General features: G+C 39.8%; 1 protein-coding gene across 1 annotated transcript in view; it reads left to right on the top strand.

Annotated features, from left to right (window-relative positions):
• Positions 1–20,643, top strand: part of LOC140995925 (ubiquitin-conjugating enzyme E2 L3) — a 52,144-nt gene that overhangs the window by 24,154 nt on the left and 7,347 nt on the right. Inside the window, exons 2-3 of the mRNA XM_073466090.1 lie at positions 6,132–6,227; positions 6,311–6,497. Coding sequence (XP_073322191.1) covers positions 6,132–6,227; positions 6,311–6,497 — 283 coding nt within the window. The remainder of the gene's footprint in view (positions 1–6,131; positions 6,228–6,310; positions 6,498–20,643) is intronic.

Genomic DNA, 20,643 nt, shown 5'->3' with positions numbered 1-20,643 from the left:
GGACTTCAGCGTACATTATTTACTACCGGCAGGAGCAGCCCACCCAAACACAGACAGTTAAGACATGCGTACACAATAATTGGGCAATGGGGCTGGGTAAGCAGCATGCCCCGACAGCAGCACGTCCCGACGCGCGTAGACTGCGATGGCCCGTTCATCACTGCTTGCAGCTTTAATTTAAGCTGTAGGACTAGTTAGTTCTTGTGAGCTACTCTCTCCAAGTTTCCCACCTATCAGCAACATCACCATTGAAATACACGATTGCCAGCCTCTTTGTGGTGAGTTCAGTGAGTGTCTCTCTCTTGTCTGTGAGAAGAGTTTTGTATTTGCTGACGCTCCGCTCACAATCAACAGAGCTGACTGGGAAGTAGATGAAGGGCACAGCCATCTCTGCAACTCTTGGGAATCTTGCACTCAGGCCTCTCCAGTAGTTTGCAAGCTCCATATCAGTTGGCAGGGGGTCCCTGGAATCACATTGCTGATAGGCCATCCACTGCTCACTGAGCTCTGCTGATGGGTTAGCCATGGGCTTCAGTGTTGAGTAGGCTTCGATCTGCTTTTCCATTGCTGGAGTCTGTCAGACTGTTGCTATGGAGGGAGGCTAGTATGGCTTGGGAATCTGTTGAGTAGTTGCATCTATCCATGAAGACAACATCCACAAGAAAGTATTGGTTTTCAACTCCTGTGATAAAAGAAGAAAAAAATATTAGCTTGCACATGTAGTTTTAAATGTTCCTTTCATTTATTGATGTAGATTAAAAATAATAATAATAAAAATATTGTGTGGCTGTACTGACATGATTTTGATTTGATTCTTTTATTTTGAAAATGTAAATTAAAAAGATCAGTTAAAAAAGAAAAGAAAAAAAATAGGGAAAGGAAATATTTCCACTTCTATTACAATTTGATATCTTGATTTACATGTCCAGAAAGTAATCCTTTTTAATCTTATTGAATGTGCATGTCAGCCAGATTCCCCCATGGGATCAGTTGTTTTCTGATTCTGATGCATCAGCTATTAATCATCATTTATTTTTAATTACCTATATTCAGTTATCCTATTACATTGTTAAACATGTAGCAATAAAAGGTGAAAATTATGTTATCAATGACTGAACAAAAAAAATGACAAGAGGTTACATCAGATATGATTTCACCTTAGGGGCGATGTTGGGTCAATGCATGCACACAATTCACTTAACAAAATGATACATGAGTGTTGACCATTGTACAGGCTGTTAAATTCACATTAACTTACCAATGACGATGTTTAGGACGCTGCAGTGTCTTGCATCAGTAGTCTCATCAACAACAACGGAGTACTTTTTCCCACAGATCTTTTGTAGCACAGAGGAGATATGTTGCTCAAACACTCGGGGGAGGTGAATTTGGCGAAGGCTGCTAACATTTTCAGGTAGGGCTCCTCCCTGTTTGCAGTGCTTCTTTAGAAACGGACGCAGTTTTGTCATCTTTTCCAAGGGGATGTCAGCCTCAGCACACATCTTCAACAAACTCTTTTCTGGAGTCCAATGACTTGAATGTAGCAGCAGTAATGCACGTCTGTAGGGACGTGGCCTTGCTAGAGTTATTATTGTACTTTTCCTTGTTTCTCACATGGCTTTTGGACAGTACGTGGTCATTGCACATATTTTTACGCTTCCAGTCAACTGAGTGTTGGCAGAATTCACATACAAGTCATTCGGGAACTGCTCGGCTCTGTACTGAGGGGTTAATGTCGAGTTTCTCAGTTTTTTCGCCGACGAAGACAGAGCTGTGGGCAGCCGCTTAGCCATGCTTACATTGTTTTGAAGGGGGAGTGGCTCAGTCTGTGGAGGGGGCTTGTTGTGCCACCCAGATTTGCTTCCCTCCGTGCAGTTTTCCCCAGACATACGTTCCTCTTCCACACGAAAACAGTATTTCAGTGAAATTGTGTCAAATTCCACGATATTCCGCGTTAAAAATAGAGTTCCAAGGATTGGTTGGGCACTCCCTTTTGTCGATGGCTGGGCTGATCACAGCCCCAGCACTCTCCTCCCCTTTAGCTTGTTTGTTCTTCTTCTTGTTGTTTGCTTTAGTATCTTTGACATCCATGTGCCTGATTTCAATCTCCACTTCGTCACAGCATGCCATATGGAAGGTGCCTCCTTCAGGCTAAAGGAATTTTCCTGTTGTTCTTTTATGCCACTTTTTCATGCAATTTTGGATTTGCTTCTTGCGACCAGGGTGTTGTTGCAGTATTAACTCCACTGGTGCTGTCTCCCTCCTGTCTTCTTTTCCCTGTCCAGCCCCCATGTAGCCTTGTCTAGCACTGCTAGCTAGTGCTCTATGGATTTCTGGCTGATCGTCTGAGTCCTATGTTCGTAGCTGTGACACCTGATTTATTCTTCCCCCCCAAGGATTGTACTCTAATCTCTCTGTCCTGTCTTCCTCTGGGACCTTGGTAATGCAGCCGAATTTACCTGCTTTGCCCTCAACTTTCCTGGGAATGACAGAGATGCAATTGTGGAGTCGCAACCTCCCTGTTTATTCCTCTTAATTCTACAAATTGATCAAGGTGAATTGTCGCCGCTGCGTAGGGATTTTCTGCACAGTCGCTCCAACACCAAACCCAATGCCTTGGGTCTCCAAAACCAGCGTAGCACTCGCTCCCACGGTATCACCTCTCCCTCACGGAAATGCTCAGGCAGCCTAGCTGATGCGATGCAGGATCAAGAACAGTAGCCACAGAGGCTGTAAGCACCTTTGTTATTTTTTGTCCTCGTTTCTTCACCCACCTCTTCTAGATACACTTCCTTAACATTGAGCAAAATAAAACAAGGACTATCTCAAAACCAAAGTCTGAGAGACGCAAAATTCCGTTATGTGGACCTCCTTATTATCAAGAAAACAGGACTGGAATTCAGTCTTGGCACACCAAGCACTTAAATTTCCTGGTCTTTTTTCTTGGTTGTCAAAAATCCAATGTCTAAACACAATTGATCCTTCAACTGTTATGCTAATCTCATAAACTGACTTCATTAGATTACCATAGATGGTAAAGGTGAGAGACCTTTTAATCTTCAGCAAACCTTACACAAGGCAATCATCCACTTTCTACAACAACCATCAACTCAACAATAGTCATTAATCAAACAATCCTTAATCTAACAACTTTACTTCGAACTTGCTTACACTCTTTATCACGGATTCTCAACAATCGGTTTCCCAAATTATTCATGCTACCATCTTATGCAGCCTTGTGCTTGGCTGCGCTTTGCTAAATACCAAAATTATTCCACCCAGAACACAATGACATCCAACAATCCAAATTGTTATAATCACATTCAACACTCATCCAATCTTTCTGCAACATGGTAAAAAATATTACATAAAAATGCAGAGTCTGTATCACCAGTGGTTTAAGTTGCAGTTCAGTGTTTGGCAATTATATCTCTTTGAGCAGCTCCAGCAATTTGTTAACCTTTAGTTAGCTTTAGCAATTTGTTTTAGTTACCTTCAACCTGGGTAGAGTCCTGACACTGCACTCAAACACATTCAGCATTAGCAGAAATAAGTGGTCTTCTTACCTTTTGGTTTGGTGGCCACTGATAGTCTGAGGTGCAGTCAGGTCCACCCTGGTGTTGGGCCCTTTTCAATCTCCTGGCTGGCTCCCAAATTATGTTGAATCCCAGGGTACCAGGAAATGGGCCAGATGGGTCCTGGTACTTGGTCCAACACCTCACCAAATAGTCTTCACTGTAGGCTGGAATCAAGAAATGGGCTCAAAGAAGATCACTGGAGAGGTGCAGAGTCTGGTACAAAGGAGTTTATTGGGTTCTACAAGACAGCAACACTAATTAAGAGTGACTTCGATCACGGAAGCGAACTAAACAAGTTCTCTCTTCGCTCCTGTTTTTATGCTGAAGGGTCTCCACGTACAATCGCCCCTGAGGGCCAGTTCTAATGGTGGATGACAATGCCTGATTTATCTATGGCTCTTCTCATTGGTTGACCTTTCGATCACACTCAATGCCCACCTCCATTAACTTCGTACATTAGCCAATAGTATCTTTTCGAAATAGCATAAAAAGTGTGGTTAGTATATGATTAAACTCTTGGCCCCCCTGAAGGAGTTCACTGTAACCACTTGTGGCTAGTGTGATCATTCACAGGGACCTCTCAAACTTCTGAGCTTCATTAAATCACATATCATACAATGTACAACATGCTGTGCATTTAAACCATCCTGAGGGAGCACTGTGCAGCTCAAAATTCAAATTGGAGCTATGCAGGAGTTGGTGATGCTTTTGTCGCTTGAAAGCAATACAGCCAAAAGTGTAGGTCTGTTTGCTTCCATAGTTCCATTAAGTGTTTAAACTTTGAATCACTTTTCTATATTAAGGCTAGGGGTGTGCGATATGACGATATTAGATCGTGAAGGATTAGAATGTGTAGACGATCTGCCAAAGTGCAGAGATCGTAGGGATCGTCTAGGGCACATTCTATAAATTGCAGTTCTATGCTGATGCACCGACTCACCAAACGTATTACGTCGTCAACCTGACCGACCAATCATAGCGAATTACGGGCAGTGACACGCTTTCTTACCCGCCTCCTTGTTTATGTGTGTAGCGGTAGCCGCATGGAGAGCCATGGCTGAAAGCCAAACGCAGGAGTTGGTCGCTTTTAAAAAAAATCTCATCTCTGCCAGTTAGCCCCTCCACCTGCCGCCTCTCTCGGGTGTGCACACACACACACACACACACACACACACACGGGCGCATGGATAGGTCGCGCTTGGCCGCTTATAAACGGTAAATGCGCTAATTGTACAGTGTTCAAATTCCCGCGATCCCCCCACCCCCCCCATCGGATAGTCCGACCACTGACGGACTTATTTGACCCTTTTCAATAAGCTATTTAGTGTTTTGATATACTTAAATCCTGTTAAAATGCTGAATAAAACAAACAGTAATGTCTTCATTGATATTTTACTTTCATGTTTATTGAAAGCTACCTTTTATGTTGCAAGAGTGCACTTTATCAGAGTGTTGTTGTTTACCTTTTAGTATGTTTACGTTGTTTGCACATGTTGGCAAAACTGCAACTATTTAAATTAAAATCTGTTTAGAAAGGTTATTTTGCCTAAATTGTCTGTTTTTCTTTTTTTGATTTAAGATCGTGATAAAATCGAAATCGTGATTTTATTTTTAAAAAATCATGATATGATATTTTTGCCATATCGCCCACCCCTAATTAAGGCATAGAAAAGTGATTCTATATATATTCTCCTCTGCGTCCTAGTATCACATACAGTCATTTAAACTTAGACTGTGATACCTTTTAGCTCTTTAACAAAACAAATGGCCTAGAACCAAGCAACGGTGGTCCAAGGACCAGTCATGTTCCACCATAGTTGTTCCTGGCAATGCTGGGAAACTGCAGACGTGTACAGTGACAGAATGCCAGTTTCTGCGTTGCTTTAACATTGGATCCTTTGTCCTAAAATGGTATGCACAATTTCTGAATGCTGCATCTTCTTTTGACACATGGCAGAGTCTACGAGACAAGGTTAACACAATCGCTTCAGTTTCATTCTCCAATGTGCATGCACAAAGACCAACCTTTAATTAAGTCACTAGTCTGCAAAAATGATGGGAACCCTAGCTGTCTTACATCATGGTAGTATGATATTGCAAGGCAAGCTGGAGAGACCCCTTCAGTGGTAAGCAAGAACTTTACTACCTCCCCTTTAGCCATATTATAAGCACTACTCTATAAATACATTTACTATTCATCATTTATGTGCATTGACACAACCAGGGAGGAAAAAGACCTTCAGGAATCAATTAGTGAAATTGAAAGGCAATAAAGCATGTATTTTAATAAATCCCTGGTCATACACTTGGAACAGGTTCCAGTTCAATTTCGGTTATCTATACCCAACCTTGATGAAGTGGAGTAAAGAGTAAAATAATTCCAAATCTCTGAAATGGAAATAATGTGCAAAATGGCAGCACTTGGACAGATAGAAACAGAAAAAACAATATTGATTCAAGAACTCTTATTCAGTACAACACATACTCAGGATATGACCTCCTTTCTTGACATTTTTCACTTCTGTAATCTACATTATATGTTGGTTCTCTCAGGAACTTGAGGAGATTCGCAGATCTGGAATGAAAAACTTCAGAAACATTCAAGTTGAGGAATCAAACCTATTGTCATGGCAAGGGCTCATTGTTCCTGTAAGTAAGTGTTCCTTGTTTAACTTCTCTGACATTTGTTGGCCCACAGTTTCCTTGACAAAACCTCCTTTGCTCACTTCCAGGACAACCCTCCTTATGACAAAGGTGCATTCAGGATCGAAATCATTTTCCCGACTGAGTACCCTTTCAAGCCTCCCAAGATCACATTCAAGACAAAAATCTATCACCCCAACATTGATGAGAAGGGCCAGGTGTGCTTGCCTGTGATCAGCGCAGAGAACTGGAAGCCTGCCACCAAAACTGACCAAGGTGGGTGTGTTAGTGATACAGAGGGCCTCTGCAGGTAAACTGATGCAACATAATCACTTTATGGTTTGAGCTCATATTACGTGCCTATGCACAGAACATGGCTTTGGTGTAAATTATTCAGTAAAAGTGCAAATGCAAGTTTTAGTGCCAGTACCAAAACAATACTTTTTTTAATACCTTTTTTATGGAGTGGGCTCCCTTTTTTTCATCAAACAAGCTTGGCCAAACAAATCAAAGTAGTTTGTCTTAGCAAAAAAAACTTTACCTCAAGTTTAACATCAACACAGTTGTGATTTAAATCAGGAACTATCAAAATAAACAATAATCTCTGAATACTTACCATGCATTCATTGCTGAATTTCAGTGTTTGGTGTATATCGGTAAAGAAATATTTATATTGGTATCTAAAAGTATGAATCTTTCATACCCAGCCCTATCTGTGATTAAATATGCTACATTTAAATGAATCCACTGAAATCAGGGAAATCAGACAATCTCTATATGGATATAATCAGCTTACACCTACGCATGCAGCACTTCTAAGGTAGTGACTTTTTTTAGGAAGTATAAGTCAGTTTTAGCGCAAATTATAGCTCAAATATAAATATTAATATGGCGTTTATAAGGGTTATGACAAAGACTACTTTAAATCATTCAACTTGTGATACTGTTTCACAGTCTGCATGATAACACCCACAAAACATCTTATTGACAATGCACATATTAATGATGGGGAAATATAAACTACAATTTAGGTAAAGCAAAGCAGAATCGGAATGTATTCAGAGACTGCCGGTAAAATCGCAGAAAACTAGGATGACTACTTTATGGACAAGCATTTAATCACTAATCTGCTGACAAACCAGACCTCACCAAAACACACTAAACTAAATTACAGACTAGACACTAAACAAAGAGTTGTGGGGTTCTGGACCAGTGTAAGCAGGCAAAGATGTAAATGCATGTTCAGTAACACAATAGATTACTTTGTGGAGGGAACCTTAAAACATTAATTTTGTTGGCATCATTCAACAGCTTAGAGTTGTTACACAAAAAGGAGGGGTTTGAATTCTATTAATAATTATAATTAAGAGGAAATCCTAGTGTGAATCTAGCACTTCCTAGTGTAGCCCACCCTTATTAATCTATAAACATCAATCTGATCAACCCTGGAAAAGTCTTTTGTTATACCTGAGGGGGTTGTGGGAAGGAGGAGGAGGCACCACATCGCGTTGATGCTTTGTCATGAATCCAAGGGCCTTCTCTTTGTGTTCATTCTCACGTAGGAGCCCTTCTGGGCCCCTATCTTCTCTCTATGTCACTCTCTCTCTTTCTTTGCCTTTTTCTCTCCAGTTCCATGCACCCTTTTCCTAGGTGTGCAGGGAGATCAGTTTCCTCAGTACTGTCAGGACACAAATGTTCAGTAATCTTGTTGCATGAAAGTTCTGTTCACCAAGCATGCTCTGATTGGCTCATCCTGCCTTATAGGCAGATTTGACCCCCAGTGGACCCCACTGTTGGGGGTCAACTCAGCAAAGGTGTGTTTCAAGTGACTGCCAGAGAAGAAGAGACTCCCAAGGATTAAGGGGGCTTTTGTTTAAAGAGGTCTTGTAATAAGGGAGCTGTTGGTGTAATGTCATGAGTGCGATGCATCACTCCTACTCCTTTACCTTTCATTTGATAAACTTTACTAACTCTAAATCTTTTTTAAATAATAGACCATTCGAATGGCAGACATGACTTGTCAAAGCAGGAAGAGCACAGCTGTGACCAACAACATTAATGATGGCTTCATTCTATTAAGTGAGCATGCACAATACCAGAACAGAAAGCTCACTGAACTGGAATGCAGCCATCATTAATGTTAGAAATTTCACCTGTGCTTTTCCTGTTTTGATGAGTCAAAACATCTGTTGTGAAAAGGGTCTATTATAAAACTGTTTTGAGGTTGAGCTTTACAGATTTAAAAATGGCTCTCTGCTACTGAATGATATTAAACAACCTTTTTAATTGAACAGGATATTACTTAGTAATTAATAAGTGATATACATTGTAAATTCAAATGAATAATGCTATGAATGGCAATCATGTTTAGAACATAAAATATATCCATGTATGTATACAAAGGTTTATTTACAGACACTAGAAAATGGAACATGGAATTACAAGAAAACCGTTGGCTCCTTAAGGACAAGCTTGCAGATCTAAGACATAATCACACCAATTGGCATTTACACTGACACCCCTGCACCTGGGGGTGGGGGCACAGTGTCAGGATGAGTGGCTTTTCAACTGGTCTCTTCTTACTCTGTCTTAAATGTAAAGTTCAAATGAATTTATAACTGCTGACTTCATTGTTTTTTTTTCCCACAATATCTTTGAGTTTTATAGCAGCACAAGATAATCACAGTACAAACAATCGTGACATATATAGCCTAACCATGGCCATATGTCATTTCTCATAGATTAGCTGCCAAATACAGCAAAAACACAGCTTAAAACAAAACAATCACAATAGAAACACAAAACGAACAATATGCTTCTCTTGTTATTAGACAGATTATAAACACAATGTAATGGATTGTGAAATAATGGTAATGATAATGATAAGCTACGGGCTTTTAAAAGTAATAGAAAAAAAATATATATAATAATAATAATAATAATAATGATAACTGTAATAGCAAAAAAGACATTAACATTCACAATTTTGGAGATTGCCATACCCACAGTTAGTCATCAGTTTGGTTTTCTGTTAAGTCTGAGTTCTTGACATATTCAATAAAGGGCTTCCATATACCTTCAAATACATGCTGTTTGGCTTTCAGAATATAAGTAATACTTTCCAACGGTAGGCTTGATAACATTTGTTTTAACCATTGACTGGTACTTGGTTGATGGGTTCTTTTCCATAGTAGTGCAATACATTTTTTGGCATTTAACAAGCTTAGATCTATAAATGCTTTTTCATACTTACTGAAGTTATGTTTCTCTGGATAAAGGCCCAGCAAGAAAAGCTTAGGATCCAATGATATTGATTTGGAAACAATCTTTTCGATTATTACTCTTATCTCTTCCCAGAATTTAATAATTATTCTACACTGCCAAAGGCAGTGAAATAGTGTTCCTCTATCTTCTGTACATTTTGTGCATATGTCTGGTATATTCGGGTCATATCTATTCAATTCTATCGGTGTCACATACATCCGCATTAACCATTTATATTGTATTATTCTAAGGCGTGCATTTATGGATGCAGAATGAGTGTTGGCACATGCGGCTTCCCACTCTTCCTTGGAAATATCTGTTTGTATGTTTTCCTTCCAGGCCCTTAGCTTATATGTTGAGTTCTCACTTGAAAATGATATCAACAAGTTGTAGAGTTCTGATATTGCACCCTTTCTTAGACAATTCTTTGTTACAATGTTTTCTAGTTCTGTGCTACAGGGTTTAGAAAGTACATTGCTTTGATTTATTTTAACATAATTTCAAAGCTGAAGGTACTTAAAGAAATGTTTTCTATTAAGATGATATTTAGCTCTTAGTTCTTCAAAGGACATCATATTATCTGAGTTTGTTGTGTACAGATCTTGAATTGTTTTAAGTCCCTTAGTTAACCATAATTTGAATGTTGCATCTGCCCTGCCTGGTACAAAGAACTGATTACCCCAAATTGGGGTAAATTGCGATAGTGATTGTGGTTCGTTTAAGTATTTCTTCACTTCATACCAAATCTTTATCATATGTTTTACAATTGGATTTTTAGTTTGTTTACAAAGCTTTTGTACAGTGTCTGAATAATATATGAAGGGAGAGATAGATTTGAGCCATAAGATTCCATTTCGGCCCAGTGAGGGGCATTATCCATGGAAAAATAAAACATAATAGACCTCAGTTGTGCAGCCCAGTAATACCACATCAAGTTCGGACATTTTAGGCCCCCCCGGTCAAATGGTAAGTACAATAAAGACAAGCGTAGTCTTGCCCTACGGTTGTTCCATAGAAAACAAACAAATAATTTTTTGACTTTTGAGAATAGATCTGTAGGTGGCGGTAACGGGATGTTCTGGAATAAATAAAGCAACTTTGGCAAAGTATTCATTTTTAAAATATTAACTCTGCCCATTATGGATACTGGTAACGACATCCACCTGTCGATTGACTCATTAATTTCTGCCATTAAAGGTTCATAGTTGGCACATGCTACCTGTTCTAACCTGGGTACAATGCGTATTCCCAAATATTTGAATTGATCCACAACATTGAACTGAATTGCTTCAGCTATTGGATTTTTCCTTTCATTTGAATTAAGTAGTAATATAGAGGATTTGGTATGATTCACTTTATACCCTGAGATATCGCCAAATGATCTTATCAGTTGTATCAGAGCTGGGATTGATTTACTTAAGCTGGACATAAGTAAAATTACATCGTCCGCATAAAGGGCGATTCTGTGCTCTACTGGTCCTACTGTAATTCCGCAAAACTGTGGATGAGAACGTATTGCTATAGCAAACGGTTCTATTGCTAATGTGAATAACAAGGGCGAGAGAGGGCAGCCCTGTCGGCATCCTTTGTTAATATTTATTGGTTTTGAAATATTTCTGTTCGTTAGAATTTCTGCTGTAGAGTTATTGTATATGACCTGCACCCATTTAATAAAGATATTTCCACAACCAAATCTTTCTAAAACATTGAAAAGATAAGGCCATTCGACCCTATCAAAGGCCTTTTCGGAATCTAATGATAATAGGGCTGTATCTGGTTTATCTTCATTATAGTGAATGATATTCAGTATTCTTCTGACATTATGGAAACCTTGTCTTCCTGATATGAATCCATTTTGGTCCTTATTTACAATATTTGGCAGAATTCTCTGTAATCTAATTGCTAGAAGCTTACATATTATTTTAAGGTCCGAGTTTAGGAGGCTTATTGGTCTCAAATTTTCGCACTTATTAGGGGTTTTGCCAGGTTTTGGCAGTAAAGTAATTAGAGCTTTATTCATCGAAGATGGAAGATTGCCACTCTGAAATGCCTCGAAACATTTCTAAAAGTGGTGCTAGTAGTATGTTTTTTAAATTTTTTGTACAAGTCAATCGGGAGACCATCTGGTCCTGCTCTTTTTCCCGATTTCAAATTATCTATGGCGTTACCGATTTCTTCTTTGGTAATATCTGTATCTAAATCTTCTTTATATTTATCTGGGGTGCAAGGAATAGGTAATCCATCTAAAAATCTATTCATATTTTGTACATTAATAGTGTTAGTTGTACCATATAATTTTTTATAATAATCTCTGAAAGCATCAATTATTTCTATAGGGTTCACCACAACATTCCCATTGGATGTTATGGTTGTAATAGCTGTTCTGGTCTCTAATTGTTTTATTTGCCATGCTAGTTTTCCAGATTTATCACCTTGTTCATAGAATGACTGTTTTAGTCTTAGAAGACTAGATGCAGCTCTAAAAGCAGACTGTTTGTCATATTCAGACCTCAAAATTAGTACTTCTTTTTCCAGTTGAGGGTTGTTTTTTTCATAAAATTTTTCTTGAAGAGTCTTCATTTTTTTCCCCAAATTTAATCTCTTCTCGTGCCTTTTTTGATTTTGAACCTGTATAGCTTATTATATGTCCTCTGAGAAAGGCTTTAAACGCTTCCCACCTTATACATGCTGTTGTCTGTGTAGTGTTAATTTTGAAGAACTCCTCTATTTGTTTTCCTATGTACTTTACAAATTCTTCATCTTGTAACCACTTATGCTGAAAACACCATCTAGGTGGGTCTTTTGTCAATCTGTCATCTTTATATACCAAGCAGCATGGTGCGTGGTCTGAGATCACAATACTATCGTAGAAACTGTTGTGAATTTTGGACCGTAGTTCTGAGGAGATTAAAAAATAGTCAATTCTTGAGTATGTTTGAAATGTGCTGGAGTAACATGAGTAGGTTTTAGCTTGTGGGTTACATTCTCTCCATATATCTACCAACCCCAGATCTTTTTATAAAGTGGTGAATAGTTGTTCTGCATCCATTATGTGACTGGTCTATTCCTGTGGATCTGTCCATATCAGGGTTTAATGTACAATTAAAATCTCCTCCTATTATATAAGATCCTCCTGACGCTGACAGAGTAAGGAACAGATCTACATAAAAATTTGCATCATCTATATTGGGTCCATACACATTCACTAAATTAAGATTTTCTGTTAATAATGTACCTTGGATTATTAATTATCTTCCCAATCTATCCTTTATTACGTTTTTGACTTGAAATGGGACAGATTTATGTATAAGTGTCATCACACCTCTGGCTCGGGATGAGAATGAAGCTGTATATACACTTCCTTGCCATCTTCTTTTAATGTTTCTGTTATCCTCATCTAAAAGATGTGTTTCTTGTAAAAACACTATCTTGGAGTCAATATCTTTAATTTTGTTCATGACTTGTTTAATTTTTTTAAGTTGTTGCAGGCCTCTGCAATTCCAAGAGATAAAGTTTAACTTTACTCCCTGAGACATCCCTTACAAATTAAAATCAGATTAACCCGTAGTACAAAAGTAGGTTTACAGAGAAGCATGTAAGACCTGGATGTTTGAACCACCATCCAACACAACAAAAAACACACTGAACTTGAACATTTCCCCTGGTCTCGCTTAAAGAGACATTCCCCCGAAACCATATTAACTTCCTGATATGGCTAGTGATAACTGTTCCACACTAAGTGAGGATCAGTCAGTCCACCTTTTATCTTCTTCTTAAACTTAAAAGTCTCTCAATCCGTCTTATCTACTGCTGTATAGTGAAATTATTTTTTATAACTCTTCTGTAGCTCAGTATTTAAACAGTTATATAAAGCCAGCACCATATCGAGTAAATGATGTTTTACACTCTGTCTCATACACTGTCGTTTCTGTCATATCACCTGTGGTTTGGTTTAGTTTTCTCCAGCATCCTTCTGGATCTTTTTGATGAACTCTTCTGCTTCGGTCGGAGTTTTGAACGTGTAGGTTCGGTCTTTATGAGTCACCAATAGCCTGGCCGGGTGAATCAGTCCATGCCGGATTCCTAAATTGCGAAGTTCCTGACGAGCAGGGTCGAATTGTTTTCTCAGCTGATGCAGTCCTGCAGCCAGGTCCGGATAGAGCCGTACTTGTTGGTCTTTGTACAGGATCTCCTTTTTTGCCCGAGCAGCTGCCATAATTTCCACCTTGTCCTTGTAGTTATGAAACCTCATTATTAGTGTTCTCGGTGGTGCCCTGGCGTCTCTCATCGGTCCGATCCGGTGCGCCCGCTCCAAAACCACTGAGGACTGTAGTGTTGCGCCCAGTGCTTCAGGGATCCACTTTTCTAGAAAAGCTGCCGGGTCTTTTCCTTCTGTCCCCTCTGGAAGATTTATTAGTCTCACGTTGTTCAATCGAGATCTGGCTTCCAGATCCAAAAGTTTGTCTTCCAGACTTTTATTTTGCGACTCCAGTCTACGGCGCTGGATATCCGCTGTTCCATTTGGGACACTCGTTCATTGCAGTCATTTATCTCCTTTCTCATGTTCTCTATTGCCGTCATAACACCGTCAAATCTCGATGAGAATTCTGTTTTCATGGAGCCTATAGCAGCCAGTATCGCATCCGTCTTCTGGCTCCCTTGTTCCTCGTCTCCGCTGGCTGTTTTCTCCGCCATGTGTTCGTCGCGGTTAGCTTTCGGAGTTGTCCCGCTAGCTTGGTAGACTGGTAGCTTCAATTGTTTAGGCGAATTAATCTTTCCTTTGTTCGCCCTGTTATTCCTCCGCATCTCCGTGTCCACTCAACCACCGTGTTGTGACGTTTTGTAGACAATGGGTCTCATTCATGAAACGTGAGCAGAACGAATTTGTGTGTAAACTGTTCGCAGACGGAAATTTACGTGCATCTCGCATTCATCAATATTTTAGTAGCTCCGATCTTTTCGTAGCTACTAACAAAATCTACACATGCTGCTGACCACGCGTAGTGCTTGTGTAAATTTAAGAACGCACATAAATAATGCTTGTCACTATTGGAAATTACAATTTAAATTCATATTGCGCTCTGTTATGTACACAATACGCAGATGCCTTTGAAACACGTGATATAGCCTAAACATATGATAAAAATATAACACATTTAGTTAAAGTAGTTGGCAATTGGCAGGTTTAAGATCCAGATTAGGTTCATGATTGTGAATTATCTATGTAAATCGACTCAATAGATTACACGTTCTTTCTACATGTTGAATGATGATAATAAAAATATAGGCTCCAATGGAGGCATGTCGCTGTCTCCGCCAGGTATAATTCCTGACAGAGAGGTCTCCCCAGTTATCCCCGCGATGCGCTCGTCTGCAGGTGATAGCTGCGACTGTGAGCCTCCTCCTCCTGTGGCTGATATATTTCTTTTGTGTGAGGTTATGCGTTTCTTTGCCTCCAGTTTCATGTCAAATCATTTACGCTTCACCTCGGACATGGTTCTTTGGACTACAGAGATAATATTGACGGCATCTGTCACCTCCCTCCAGGCCTTCGCTTTGCCTGTCCCTGTCATACCACTGCTAACAGATGAAAATACTTTTTTTTTTCTTAATTCCACTTCACCCAAAAGTATTTCTATCTGCGCTTCCGCAAAGTTCTTTTTTCTTTCTCTCCCTTTCTTCGTTTGCGCCATGACTGAGAGGTCGACTGGATGCATCTACACCTCCTTATATGGTGGTCATTGGCAATTCATGGGCGGGGATTTATGCTAATAGCTGATTACCGGGAGCGCGCTGTCACTCTACGATGGATTGGCATTCACGATCATACACAGGTGTTTACTATCAGATCTGAGTTTCCCGCGGTGTTCATGAATCCGGAGTAGGTTTTTAGTAGCGTAGGCTTTTATGTGCACATCTACGCACAAATTTACTAACGTTTCATGAATGAGACCCAATAAGAGTAATTTTTTGCAGAAATTAGAGAAGTTACAGCAGAGCGGTGTGAAGCACGTCCTCTCAGGTGGTCGCCATAACCGGAAGTCGCTGACTTCATTGTTAACTCAATCCGCTGCTCTGCAGCTTCAACACTCAACCACACTGAGCCACTTCAGCAAGATCAAAGGATCAAAACTCAAAATTCCCAATGGGTTTATAAATACAGCCAACACTAGAGGTGTTGTGTGCCAGGAGAGTGCAGCACACCAACCAATTTATATCATGATGTTTTCTATAATATTATATATATAATATATACTCTCATAGTGCTAGCTTCACTTCACAAAGCATGCATTTTTTTCATTCTAGCGTTCAATGTAGTATCCACTTTTATGAGGTCCAGTCCAGGGTTTTGAAAGGACAGTTTTCAAGTTCAATTTCATATGTGAAGCATGTTAGAACCGGTGATGTCTACCCCTATGTTTTGATGGTCAAGGATTACAATGACACTATATACTACGTCATGAATTGTTCAGATGAAATCTTTGGAATTATGTCTCTGGCTATCAGCTAGTGGAAGACTGTTGGGTGCTACATATAGAATGCCAATGCACCAGTCAACACTTCAAGCACCTCATTACCGTCTGCTGAATCCCTTTCTTAATTTCTGTATCATTAAAATATCGGAACAGGCCCCCATTTTCTAAATAAAATTTCAAGTCTTAAAGGTTTGACCCTCCACGAGTCTGCAAAAAACTGTTATTCCTTTTTCTTTTCACCCTAAAAAAGTGTTCTCCATCTCCCCAGGTCTAAACTTGGTGGTCTGAGAGGGCCAAATCAGAAGTTTACCTTCCAATTTGCATTCTTTTTTTACAATCACATATATCATATATTTTTAATGTATCTTTTAAGATTGAATTTTCTCCAGGATACCTACCTAGCCTGACCTGAGGTTGGGTCTAGTCCAGATTAAGCTAAATATGTTTCCACCTAGTTTGGTGTTCTCGGGACACTAAAAAACAACGTATCTCATTTGGGCAGCATAATATTATGCTCTGAGATTAGGCAGCGCTAGGCTGCTGTTTTCCTTATTAAGCTGGAGGGTCCTAAATTTTACCCATGGTCTTGCTCCTGCCCAGATCAACCTGGGTGTCTGCTTATCCCATGCTGTAAACTGAGATTCTGGGCTCTGACTGGTAATGATAAGAAGAGATGCAGCAACTGGCAATAAATTCATTTTCACTGTCTCAATTCTTGAACTTAAGTCCAGTACTAGTGATGACCATCTTGTTATATCGTTCTGTATCCTACTGTTTATTGCATTTAGAACTTGAGTAATTAACACTCCATATTATTCCAGGTATTTTATGGCTTTGGCTTCCCACTTCAATTTATATTTCTGCCTATTGGAGAAATTTGGTGTATAATTAAGGTACAGAGTACCTGTGTATTTGTGATGTTTAGTTGATAACCCCACATCTGACCATAATGCTCCAACATTGTCATAAGTTTGGGCAGTGTTGAGTTTAGATTTTGGAAGTAGGTCATAATATCATCTGCAAAAAGTCCTTTTTTCATCATTTTATAAACCCTGTCTGGTCCTGGTTTGTTAAGTCAGGTAGAAAGCATTCAATTCTTTTTGAAATTACAGATGTAAATAATTTATAATCAATACTCCCTGCAGTTGGTGTGAATACCTATAAAAAATATGGTCAATTATTGTAGGAATGTTTTGAGTCATCTATTTCCCCCGTAGTCACTAAGAATAGCTCTAGGAAAAGTACACTGCTCAAAAAAAATAAGGGAACACTGTAATCACACATCAGATCCTGATGCACAAATTATTCAAATTGAAAATCTTTACCGATGAACATTGCATAATTTGTTGAGAAAAAAATTATGCAACAACCCACTGAGGGCTGGATTTGAAATCACATGGAAAATCAAAGTAAGAAATTCAAATCACAGGCTGATCCAACTTGCGTGAATTTTATCATGGCAACTCATAATGTGACTCAGTAGTGTGTGTGGCCCCTGTATGCGCTCCTGACAATGTTTGGGCATGCTCCTGATGAGTCGACAGTTGGTGTCCTGGGGGATCTCCTCCCAGACCTGGATCAGGGCATCAGTGAGCCCCTGGACAGTCTGTGGTGGTACTTGGTGATGTCCCATAGGTGCTCAGTTGGATTTAGGTCAGGGGAGCAAGAGGGCCAGTCAATGGCATCAGTGCCTTCATCATCCAGGAACTGCCTCCACACTCTGGCCACATGAGACCAGGCATTGTCCAGCACCAGGAGGAATCAGGGCCCACTGCACCAGCGTAAGGTCTGACAATCACTCTGAGGATTTCTGTGCGACCCTCCAAGGATATGCCTCCCCAGACCATCACTGACCCACCACCAAACCGGTCATGCTGGATGTTGCAGGCAGCATAATGTTCACCACGGCGTCTCCAGTCTCTGTCACGCCTGTTCAACCTGCTCTCCTTTGTGAAGAGAATGGGGTGCCAATGGCGGACCTGCCAATTCTGGTGTTCTCTCGCAAATGCCAATCGGGCTGCTTGGTGCTGGGCTGTGAGCACAGGTCCCACTAGAGGAGGTCGGGCCCTTATGCTACCCTCATGAAGGGTTCTGAAATATGCACACCAGTAGCCTGCCGGGGGTCATTTTGTAGGGCTCTGGCAGTGCTCCTCCTGTTCCTCCTTGCACAAAGGAGCAGATACCAGTCCTGCTGCTGGGTTGATGCCCTTCTACGGCCCTGTCCAGCGCTCCTTGTGTAATGGCCAGTCTCCTGGTATCTCCTCCATGCTCTTGAGACTGTGCTGGGAGACACAGCAAACCTTCTTGCGACCGGACGTATGGATGTGCCATCCTGGAGGAGCTGGACTACCTGTGCAACCTGATTGGGCTGCAGGTACTGCCTCATGCTACAAGTAGTGACAAGGACAGTAGCAGAACACAAAACTAGAGAAGAATCAGTCAGTCAGGATCTGGACCCGTTTACTGACGGGAGGACAGCTGTGGGATTACTTTTTAACTTTTGGGATTAAAAAGTTGATTTATCTTCGCTCTTGTTTATCAGCCAGCAGACAAACTTGCTTGTGGCTCGCTGGTGGTTAATACTTAATATTAATAATCTTAATATTTACAATATTAATGAGGTACTAATACAAACTCAGAAATATATATCTTTTCCATAACTGAATAAACAAGCTGTTTTCAGAGGAAAAAAGGTCCCCGGACCACTGTTTGAAGTTAGAAAGTTTATTCAGTTATGAAAACAAAGAATTTGTTTGTTTAGTTTAAGGCATACAAAATTAAAAATGAGAATCTATCGGACGTGACTCAGGCACAAATGTTCACACACAAGGTAGTTCTAAGTTTTTATAAATGTTAGGTTTAGTCTTGTTCACTGACTTCCCTCTTCCAGCTGGTGATGGAAATGGACGTCCTTAGGCAACATTTTTATTCTTACTGATGGATGGAGTAGGATGAGGTTTCCAATTGTCTGAGTGGAGAATCTTGTACTCCGTAGTGCCATCTTAGGCCATCTAGTGGATAGATGGAAGAAATTGGAAGGAGAAAGACAGACAGTGGATAGAGATGGAGAACAAAAGTCAAGTTTTTATCGATTCCACAGTTTGATTATGAACATAGAAGGCATTATTTCTGCAAAAATGTGTGTATGATAAGTACAGGTTAGAGGGAAAGTTTCAGGACGTTGAGAAAAGATAGAGGGAAAAGGCTAGGAAGGAGGGGAGTGGAGTTGAATGTGTGTATCTTTGTTGGGTGAATGTGTGTGATGCCTGTGTATTCAAGAGAATGTCAGAATAAAATTTGTATTGGTCGCAGTGTGGCAGATGTGTGTGTGTGTGATGATTGAGAGCATAATAATTTTGGATAGTGGTCTGGAAAAAGGAGGTAATGAGAAGTTAAATGGATGCAGACATTAAGGATTTATGGTATGGATGTTTTGCATGGCTGGGATCAGTTTTCATATGCATGGCTTTGGTTTTGGGTTAGGTTTTGTCTGACTAGTTGAGAATATATTCCAAATGTAATTATAAACTGATAAATTATATTTTTCTGTAGGATTTTATTCTTTCTATTGGACTGTTCTCGTAAGTAGGTTGATCCAGTGAGATCCAAGATTTCCAGTTTTGAAAGATTATTTACTTGGCCATAATTAGTCAAATGAGCAATGGGTTTCTATATTTATTGGGGAAGGTGATTTATGTAATGTCTCCCAGCAGGTGACCAGTGATAATAGGATCCTGCAGATCCAAGACAGTGGAGAGTTTCTCAGTCACTGCTATCCAAAGGCAGTGAACTGATAGACAGTCCCAAGTTGGATGAAAATAATCGTCTGTGCAGTCCAAAGTGCATTTTGAACAGATATCTGTGCTAGAGCCTGACTGATGTATCGGCTGGCCGATATTATCGGCCGATATCAGGCATTTTCCAAACTATCGGTATCGGCATTTATAATGGCCGACAAATGAATATTTAAAAAATAAAATAAAAACGGACGAAACACCCTTCAACCATGTTATGAGTGTTGGCGTTGCATAGTTTGTCCACCAGAGGACACTCTACAACATCCTTGTTGGCAACACTCGTGTTTAGAATGCCACAAACCCTACAACCAGCTGATCCAGCCAGAGTCGGGCAGAGCGAACCAGTTATCCATGACTGAGATCATCGGTGAAGTGTGTTCATGGTAAGTTGGCAACTGTCACGAGAAATACATTGCTTGAATAACAATTAAAAGAACATCCCCATCAGTTCTCTTAACTCAAATAAGCATGACAAAATTTGTGACTACCATGTCCAGTTTTGCTGCTGTTACGTGTAAGCCGAGAGTGAAACGGAATTAGCTAGTAATTTTGATGTTCCTCTGTTCTGTTGTGACAATAAAACAATCAAGTTTATTTTTAAACTGCATTATCATATTATTTCAGTGAGGACTCATAAATAACTACAAATAACTAATGTTACGGAAATCTGTTGTATGTTTTGTAACACGTTTCTGGAAATTTTTTTTATATATATATATATCGGAATATCGGATTTTTAAATCACAAAATATTTGTATCGGTATCAGCCTTAGAAATCCTTTATCGGTCGGGCTCTAATCTGTGCTATCCAATCCCATTTTTTAATATTTCTACCTTTGGTAATGTGAGTCATGTGGTCTTTATTATGTTGAATAAGTAAGAAAT

Source organism: Pagrus major, chromosome 5, assembly GCF_040436345.1.
Source record: "Pagrus major chromosome 5, Pma_NU_1.0".
Taxonomy (NCBI): Eukaryota; Metazoa; Chordata; class Actinopteri; order Spariformes; family Sparidae; genus Pagrus; species Pagrus major.
Note: the sequence above shows the minus strand (reverse complement) of the source record. Positions and strands in the feature narration are given on the sequence as shown.